The sequence below is a fragment of the Mus caroli genome, unplaced genomic scaffold (assembly GCF_978045245.1).
Source record: "Mus caroli unplaced genomic scaffold, Mus_caroli_1 scaffold_19, whole genome shotgun sequence".
Lineage (NCBI taxonomy): Eukaryota > Metazoa > Chordata > Mammalia > Rodentia > Muridae > Mus > Mus caroli.
Window position 1 is genome coordinate 34,239,723 of NW_028227274.1, and position 9,340 is coordinate 34,249,062.

General features: G+C 45.0%; 1 protein-coding gene across 1 annotated transcript; it reads left to right on the top strand.

The window, feature by feature from the left end:
• Window positions 1–1,197: 1,197 nt before the first annotated feature.
• Window positions 1,198–5,990, top strand: Zmat2 (zinc finger matrin-type 2). Its single transcript, XM_021150593.3, has 6 exons — window positions 1,198–1,285; window positions 1,622–1,715; window positions 2,406–2,529; window positions 3,400–3,473; window positions 3,850–3,995; window positions 5,175–5,990. The coding sequence occupies exons 1-6, from the start codon at window positions 1,268–1,270 to the stop codon at window positions 5,316–5,318; spliced, it is 600 nt and encodes a 199-aa protein (XP_021006252.1). The 5' UTR covers window positions 1,198–1,267; the 3' UTR covers window positions 5,319–5,990.
• Window positions 5,991–9,340: the final 3,350 nt, after the last annotated feature.

The following is a 9,340-nucleotide window of genomic DNA, read 5'->3' on the forward strand; positions in this document are numbered from 1 at the left end:
ATGAAGAGGGTAAGATGCAGGGGGAATTTGGGGAAAACAGCCTCAAAGAGGGAGGTCTTTAGGGGAACACAGAAGGGCAGAGGTCCTGTGATTCTAGTAATATACCAAGGAATCTCCACAAAGAGATTTTCAGGCCAGCCAGGGCCAAATAGTGAGACCTTGTCTACAAACATACCACACCTATAATCCCTCCTAGAAAGTGGTGGCAAGAAGTTCAGGAGTTTAAAATCATCTGCTGCTGCATTGTAGCTTGGGTTACAAGACGCCCTGACTCAAGTACTACCCTCTCCCACAAAGAAGACAACCTGACTCAAGTACTACCCTCTTCCACAAACAACATATTTTAAGCACTCGTCAGAGTGGCGAATGCTTCATTCTAGGGTGTTGGCTGATGCCGATTTCAAGATTAAATTGTACTGTATAAATGAAATGGGTTTAGATGTTCTCCAGACATCAAAATGAGTTTAACCAAAGAGCAGCAATAATTTTTTTGGCGGCGCGGGGGTGGTGGGGGGTCGGGGGTGGTGGTGGTGGAGGGGACAATGTAAAACTACTTGTCTTCTGTGCATAATTTAGAGCCACATTCATAGTACATGCTGGTGAATGGGGCATCTACAGTCACAAGTGTTTTAGTCTTTAAAATACGGGAAATTGACTAGCAGGGAATTGAGCTAGGTCAATTGGTAGAATGCTCGATAGCATGAATGAAGCCTCTAGCACCACATGAACCGGGCATGGTGGTACATGCCCCATAAATTCAGCACTTGGGAAGTAGAAGCAGGAGAAATCAGAATTTAAAGATTAGAGACTACATAGCCAATTAGAGTTCAGTTTTGGCTACCTGAGAACCTGTCTTTAACAAAACAAAACAAAACAAAACAACCAAAACTAGAAATCCGGTAAAAAACAAAACAAAACAAAGAAACCCCTAGAAATCAGGTAAAGTTGGTTAGATCATGGAACACTATTTCCAAAACTCTGATTCTTTGCATAACGGAAGAGCTGAGCTATTCTTCTGGGCTTGTTTTTAAAGCCAGGGAGAAAAATGTTGGCCGGTGCCCTTACTTCCGTGTAGCTTCATACTCCCTTTGCGCCTGCGCCGTTTCCTTGGAGCAGAGGGCGGGGCCAACAGGACTGCCTTAGAATCGCTCCATTCCTAACGCAGTCAGAATGAGAGGCTCGGATCTTATTGGAGCGTGATCTTGCCTTCTGGCTCCAGGGCGCGTTTTACGGCACTTTACGGCTTCCCATTCACTTCGCTGTGAAGATGGCGTCTGGCAGCGGGGTAGGTGTTGGTGTGACGAGGTTTGAAGGGTCTGGGGGGTGGCTTTTCAGAGCTAAATAGAGACAGGCTGTGAGACTTGACTGACTTCCTGACACCTCTTCGCGATCTCAGGGTTCAGATTCGAGAGCTCCCCCGTAAGGCCTTGGCGCAGGGACAGTGGAATCTCGGAAGTCTCTCGGGTTGGGGGTCCCGAGTCCACCAGACCCCTGGGCGTTCCAGAGAGACTTCTCTTCCGAAAGGTCCTGGGGCCGCCCCGGTGGCCGTTAGGCGGTTCCCTTAGTTTCTCCAGGGCAACAGGCACAGCGACGGATCCTGAGCACTTTTTCCCCCCTACAGACAAAAAACTTGGACTTTCGCCGAAAGTGGGACAAAGATGAATATGAGAAGCTCGCGGAGAAGAGACTCACAGAAGAAAGAGAGAAGAAGGATGGTGGGTGCTCGTTCCACGAAGGGATAAGGGGACGGTAGAGATGATGCTGTGGCTCGAGAAGGAATGCCTCAGCAACAGGATAAATCACTTGCAGTTAACGAGTGAGAACAAGGAGGCAAAACCCAAAAAACCCCTAAAGCTTCTTCCTCTCCTTTTTACGTGAGCTTCCCCCAGGTGTGGCCCATATTCCAAATCAAATCAAATCATCCAATCCAATCCAATCCAATCCAATCCAATCCAATCCAATCCTCCCAAACAAGCATGCCCAGCTGCTTGGGTCTTAGTTGATTCCAGATGTAGTCAAGTGGACAATATTACCCATCACACTGCATGAAAACATTGAACATATGCTACTCCGTGTGAGTACCCCTCTTTTGAAAGGGTCACCTCCAGGAAAAATGCAGAATTCCTCAGTTCAACTAGACAACACATAGGAAACACTGTTTACATTTGCTGGCTTTAAAGGGAGAAAAGCTCTTGAGAGTTGGCATTACCATCGCAAGTCTGAGGCCAGCTTGGTCGACATAGTGACCAGTCTGTATAATTCCAGGCCAATTAGAATCTTTCCTAGCCTCTTTGAATTGCTACATAAAGTACCTGTTGTGTCCGTTCTTTGAGGAATTAAAAGGAAAAAAAAAATCATGAGTAGTCTTCTGAATTTTGGGGTTCATAATCTTTTTTTTTTTTCAGGGAAACCAGTGCAGCCTGTCAAGCGGGAGCTTCTGCGGCACAGGGATTACAAGGTGGACCTGGAGTCCAAGCTGGGGAAGACGATTGTTATCACCAAGACGACCCCACAGTCGGAAATGGGAGGGTGAGTTGTTTCCTGTCCGACTCTTAATACCAAAGCTAACCTAATAAACTGTATTGGTTTTAGGAAGTGTTGAGGAGAATCCTGGGCCCAGGGATGGCCACCGTTCTGACCATAACTTGGTTCTTTGTCTTTCTTTGTCCCCTGAAGTTTGTAGCCTACTCAGTCCTATTTCTAGGAGGGGTGGTTCTGTGGGCTTCTTCCTATCGGTACTGTACTACTTCCCTGATATCTTCAGAGGGGTTGTATAGTCTGTTAGAAGACCTGAAGGCTCGGGGTGGGTTTTAGGTGGAGCTGTTAACTATAATTTTTGTGCACCAAGATTGTGACCTATAGAAGAGTTTCACGGACCTTGTCACCCTTTGCCACCATTCCTTAAAGTCTGTCAAAAGTTACAACTTACATCAGGAGAATCAGACAGATAGCAATCCACTGTTGTGATTCCTTTGCTGTGTAAATTACTTAGCAGCATAACATAATAATAGCTCATAGTTTCTGTGGGCAAGGAATTGAGGAGTGGTCACCTTGGAGGTTCTGGACCTGGGTCTCTAATAAAGATGCAGTTGTGGAATTGACTAGGTTTGCATTCATTGGGGCTTAAATAAAGTTAGAAGGTCCTCTTCCAGGCCCTTCCATGCCTGTGGTTTGGAGGCTCAAGTTTATTCTCTGGGCCTGTTTGTAAGGTTATTCACAATGAAGTGTAAAGAGGCTAGTTTCCCTAAAGCCAGTCATGTGAAGTTTGTCTGTTTTGTTAATTGAGACATTAATTAGACATCATATAATTTTATCTAAAGATTTGAGTTTCTTTCCTGAAAACCAGATTGATCCTTAGAAACCAGATTGACCCATGTGCTGTTTCTTCCCATTTGTCAGCTACTACTGCAATGTCTGTGACTGTGTGGTGAAGGACTCCATTAACTTCTTGGACCACATTAATGGAAAGAAACGTAAGGCATGGAGGTAGTTGGTGGCTGGAGCTGGGATTGGGTTTTAAAGGTGTGCTGGAGGGCAGGTGTGGTAGAGTGGTTTTCTGGGGCCTTTCGTTTGTTTGTTTGCTTGCTTCTGAGTATTCCTGGCTGTGTGGCTGCCTATGTATGAGCACAGAGGCCAGAGGAGGAGGTTGGCTGGCCTTGATGATAATCTGCCCAGTAAATAGGAGCAGGTGAGGCCGAGAGCTTCTTTTAGCCATAGTTATTTTTGTTGTGTACTTTATTATGAAAAGGTAAACAGGTAAACAAACCTAAGGTTAAAAAAGCCAGGACGAGACTTTGCGGAGGGCTGAGGATGTTATAATGACTTGTCTCCGCTGTTAACCTCCCCCAGATCAGCGAAACCTGGGGATGTCTATGCGCGTGGAACGCTCCACTCTGGATCAGGTAAAGAAGCGTTTTGAGGTTAACAAGAAGAAGATGGAAGAGAAGCAGAAAGATTATGATTTTGAGGAAAGGATGAAGGAGCTCAGAGAAGAGGTGAGGCTCTGCTAGCCCTGCTCCCCAGCTTGGAGTGTTTCCCTTGTGGACTGAGGGTGGCCCTCTTCCTCCACTCACTCTCCTAGCTCCAGTGTTGTTCCTGGGTTTCTTTGAACTAGGGCATCTTTGTTCGAGATAAGAAGCAGCTCAAAGCCTATCCAGTTTTCTTTGGCTTTTTAGATTAGATCTCTTGGGGTGGGGAGGGGGGGCAATTAGTCATTGATTTTTTTTTTTTTTTTTTTTTTTTTGAGACAGGGTTTCTCTGTGTAGCCCTGTAGACCAGGCTGGCCTCGAACTCAGAAATCTGCCTGCTTCTGCCTCCCGAGTGCTGGGATTAAAGGCGTGTGCCACCACGGCTGGCGATTTCGTTGTTTTTTTTAAAGACAGGTTTGTTTTAGACTAATTATGGGTTCATATCCAAGAGAAGAAAGTTCAAAGCTTCCCGTTGCCATCCTGTTCCCATGCTTGCACACATAGCTTCCCCTAAACTTTTTATTCCTTTTTTAAACTATAAGAGGGATTAACTAAATACAACTATTTCCTAGTTGGCCTATGTATCTGAATTACAGGGTCAGAATTATTCTCTTCCATTTATTTGTATGGATTTTGGGCAAGTTAAATAACCTTAGTGAGCCTCATTCCCTGTGCTGAAGATCTTAGGATAATATTTACACAAAACTGAGAACAGATCTTAGCATATGCTTCATGTCCCAGGATGTTGTCTGGTTAGAACTAGAGATGAGTGCTGGGAGGTGGTGGCGCACACCTTTAATCCCAGCACTTGGGAGGCAGAGACAGGTGGATTTCTGTGAGACCAGCCTCGTCTACAAAGTGAGCTTCAGGACAGCCAGGACTATACAGAGAAACCCTGTCTGGAAAAAAACCCAAAAAAACTAGAGATGAACTAGGGTGCATGATTAAAAACTCCAGAGACTTAGTAAATCTCTTTTTATCCCTTAAATCTTGTCTTACAATCTTCCTTCACTGCCATTTAGAGTCTGTCTCAAGCCCTCATGCATGCTGGGCAGTGCTTTATCACTGACCTCTCTGTCTTTACTATGGATTTTAGTCATGCTGAAAGACGGAAAAGAATCCTGAAGCTTACATTTCTCTTTCAGCAGCAGCAGCTCTGGAGCCAACTGATTCTGAGTGATTTTTTTTTTCTTCCTTACCCTTCAGGAGGAAAAGGCTAAAGCATACAAAAAAGAGAAACAGAAGGAGAAGAAAAGGAGGGCCGAGGAGGACTTGACTTTTGAGGAGGATGATGAAATGGCAGCTGTGATGGGTTTCTCTGGCTTTGGTTCCACCAAGAAGAGTTACTGAAGCGTTCTCTTTGGCCTAACTTTGGCCTATACTGGACCTAATGAGTGTGTGTTGAGGTGGGGTGGGGGCGTCATTTCTTTTTTGGGTACTGAAGAAGGTTCTTAAGAGTGTTAATGGGCAGGGTTAGAGGGTGGGTGTTTGAGGTTTCCCTCTACGTTAGGAGAGGGCACAGGATGTAGAGGAGGTACTGTGGCGTATTCCTTCGGCCTCAGTACATTACTGGAGTCACAGAACCTCTGCCCATCTGTGTTCCCAATAAAGAAAGACCTCCCTCTTTGAGACTGCTTTCCCCAAATCCCCCTGCATCTTTCCCTCTTCATCTACCAAACCTGCTGTCTGAGCATCCTCCCTTTTCCGGTGTCCTGCTATTGTTTTAATTTTTACTCTTGTTCAGCTTGCAACAGAAGGCTTCTGAGTCTCCAGTATGTGGGTACTGGTATACCCTTGGCCCAGCTCTTCCTCCCATCCCACCCCGCGGTTCTCTACCCACTTGTGCATGCATGTGATTTCTGCCTGGGTCAATGTGTGTGTGGGTATGTGTGCATGATATGTCACAAAGAGGGGACCTGAGCTAGAATCTCAGAGCATCGATGCCCTGAGACCAAATGTTCTTGGTCTCCTCAGTGCATGTAACAGGATATTAAATGGGATGAGTGTCTGGTGAGTTTTTAACCTCGTTTCTTGTGTTTCACTTCGCTGAGGATCTCTGGTTTTGTCTTCCTTGGGAACAGGTTCTTGGAAGAACCTGTTTTATGCAAAAAAGAAAGCAACAAAACAGCCCTAAAACCAACCAAACAAAGGCACTCACTCTGGGAGACCCCGGTTCTCAGACACTGTTCAACATGTGCAGTAAATGACAGTGACAAGGCCTGTTTCACATTGGTTGGTAACATGTCCGTATCATTCCCTGCCCCACATGTTCTTACACCAAGAATTTCTATAGACCCTTCCTCATCCCACCCCTTTACATACAGGTTTCCTTAGTGTGAGTTTTCCCCTCTGCTAATAGGATCTGTGCCCTTGGGAGTCCGAACAAAACATTTTAGTCCCCTGTAATTTTAGTACCCTCTGATCTTCCTAGAAGAGCTCAGGGTTAAACTTGCCTGTCTGCAGTTGGGCGGGCACTGGGTTATTCAGTCTTGGCACTGTTGTTGATGAGCTAGGTAAGTTTTGGAATTGGGTTTTTTGTTTCATATTTTTGAGACAGGGTCCCACTTGACTGGTCTTGAACTCAGATATCTACCTGCCTCAGCTTCTCCAGTGCTGAGATTAAATGTGTGTGCCTCCATTTCTGGCCAGGTCTCTCTCTTTTTTTTTTTTTTAAGGGGCTCTATAGTATGTTGAGCAGTGTCGTCCCTGGCCTTCACCCAGTAGATGTCAGCAGTAGCATTCCCATCCAGTTTGTGACAACTACAAATATCTTTGTCCCCTGGGAGTAGGTAAATGGCTCTCCCATTGAAAATGACTAACACTCTTATGCACTATGGTGTAACTTGTGAACTATAAGACAGAGACTAGTTAAAAACAAATCCCTCCCAAACATTGAGAGTTAGATCACATACTGTGCCTTGTCCAAGGAATTCAAGGGCGAGATGGGGATGAGGGCACAGGTGACAGTTATACAAGTCTTGTAAACAGACGAAGCTCCCTTTGCTGGCTCTATACTCTCAATAAAGGGGTCCACTTGACAAGACTGCCACAGTGACTTTTCTTTGATCCATATAGTTCCTCACCTGTGTGTAGCATCTGAAGCACTGGACCCCCCCAAAGTGTGTACTCCATTACTGATAAGTCTGCTTTTCGCTTAATGAATCCTCATGGGATTTGGCCACTGGGATTGTTGCATAAATACTCCATATGTTGGCTCAACTCCTGGCTTGGGAATTTAAATACAGTGTTGAGCATGGTGGTGCACAGCTGTAACCCCAGCACTTGGGAAGCAGAAGCAGGATTGCTGTAGGATCACAGCCAGTCTGGTCTGTATAATAAGACATATCAAACCTCACAGTTGCAGGCCAATTGCAATTCTTGTATGCTTTCATTGGCAGGATTACTTACAAGTCCTAGAGAGATTACCCTTGTGGAGTGGATCATTTTATATTTTCAAGGCAGGTAGGGCAAGGTTTCAGTGAAGGGAGATTCTAACAATATTCACACCTTGGGAAGTCACCCATTCACCTCAGTAATGGCTAATTAGTGTTTTCTCTAGTGTGGTGAGATCATCTCTGCCATTTCCATTATAATCGTGTGTTCCAGGTTCTGTAAATCCTCTGGGGGGTGGTAAATGGAATGACCTGGCTAGGTTCTATGGGGGGTTTTATGGTGTTAAGATGGTGGATTGAGAGGTGAAGACAGGGTGGGGTAGGGGATTTAGAACAGAACAATCCTGTATAACTCAGGAATCTCTGGAAGAGAAGTTTAAAATCCATGGAGAAACTTGTACTTGAGGTGAGTGCACTCGTCTTATTGATTCCATTTATTCATTGAGTGTTGAGAAGACAAACTGTTTTATTTGAGACATGATCTTATTATCCCCTGTTCTAGTCTCCCGTGTACTTTGGGATTACAGGCATGCACGGCCATGTCTGGTTAAGTCATTAGCATCTTCTGGAACCAAGTGTCAAGATCCACTGGTAGGGAATTTCCCTCTGATAAATGTTACCTGTAATACCCAGGAGCTAGGCGTGGTGATGCATGTATTTAAACACATGACTCAGGAGGCAGAGGCAACCTGTCTCTGATTTTGAGGCCAGCCTGGTCTACATAGTGAGTTCCTAGTTAGCCAAGGCTACATAGTGAGTCCCTGTTTCAAACAAAGTGAAAAAGGAGTGAAAGGTGGCTCTGTAGCTTCTCAGAGAGGATCTCCTGTGGTCTAGGGTGGCCCTGAACTCACTTAGTATCCAAAGATGGCCTTGAGTCCTGTTCCTTCTGCCTCCACTTCCCCTAAGTGCCGGAATAATAGACATTTGCCATCATGCTGGCTGTAAGGATCTGTCTTTCAAAACTCTTGTGGACCTGTAATATAGCTCAGTTGGTAAAGTGCTCTGCCCAGTGTGTACAAAGCTCTAGGTTCAATCCTTTGGCAACTCCTACAACTGACTGGGTTGGGCACTGTAATCCAGGATGGTCAGAAACTCAAGGTCACTCTCAGCTATATAGCAAGTTCTGGGCCTGAGTTATATGAGACCCTGTCTGTGGACAAAAATGATTCTTCTTTTTTTTTTTTTTTTGGTTTTTCGAGACAGGGTTTCTCTGTGTAGCCCTGGCTGTCCTGGCACTCACTTTGTAGACCAGGCTGGCCTTGAACTCAGAAATCCGCCTGCCTCTGCCTCCCGAGTGCTGGGATTAAAGGCATGCGCCACCACGCCCGGCTTAAAAATGATTCTTGTATGAATAGCTTTCATGAGGCCTGGGTTTGATCCCCAGACTATACAGGTGTAGTGGTACCCTACTTGGGAGGTTGAGGCAGGAGGATGGCAATTTTAAGGGAGAACCTGGGTTAGCGTGAGATCTTGCTTCCAAAACAAGTCATACACAAACAGCATCCTTCTGTATACATCATAGATATAAAGGAATGTTAAAAGCCAGTGCATTTAGGGCGGCCACTACAATGGAGATGAGTTACCTATACACCAAAGGAAAGCTCTCCAAGACTTAAGTTTTGTTTTTGTTTGTGACAGAGTCTTATGTAATCAGTCTCTGCCTTTCACCTTCCAAATGCCGTATCCAATAGTTACTTAAATGAAAAGAACACTCAACATTCATAGCAAAACATCGAAAGTCCTATATTGTGTCTGAGTGAATTTACACTGAAATATGGTGGCTAACTGGAAAGAGGAATTTTGAGCAAATTAGTTGATTTCAGTATGTAAAAGGCATATTGACATTATATAGTGACAGGATACATATGAATATACATCTGGGAGAGCCTCTTTAAGCGGCGAAATTTCCAAGGTGTGTCTGGAATAAGTTTACACTTTGCAAAGCTTCCACTTGGGTGGATGAGGCAGTGACTGAAAAGC

Coding starts and splice junctions, on each gene's coding strand:
- Zmat2 (XM_021150593.3), top strand. Junction 2,530..3,399: donor CCACAGTCGGAAATGGGAGG/GTGAGTTGTTTC, acceptor CCCATTTGTCAG/CTACTACTGCAATGTCTGTG. Junction 3,996..5,174: donor TGAAGGAGCTCAGAGAAGAG/GTGAGGCTCTGC, acceptor CTTACCCTTCAG/GAGGAAAAGGCTAAAGCATA.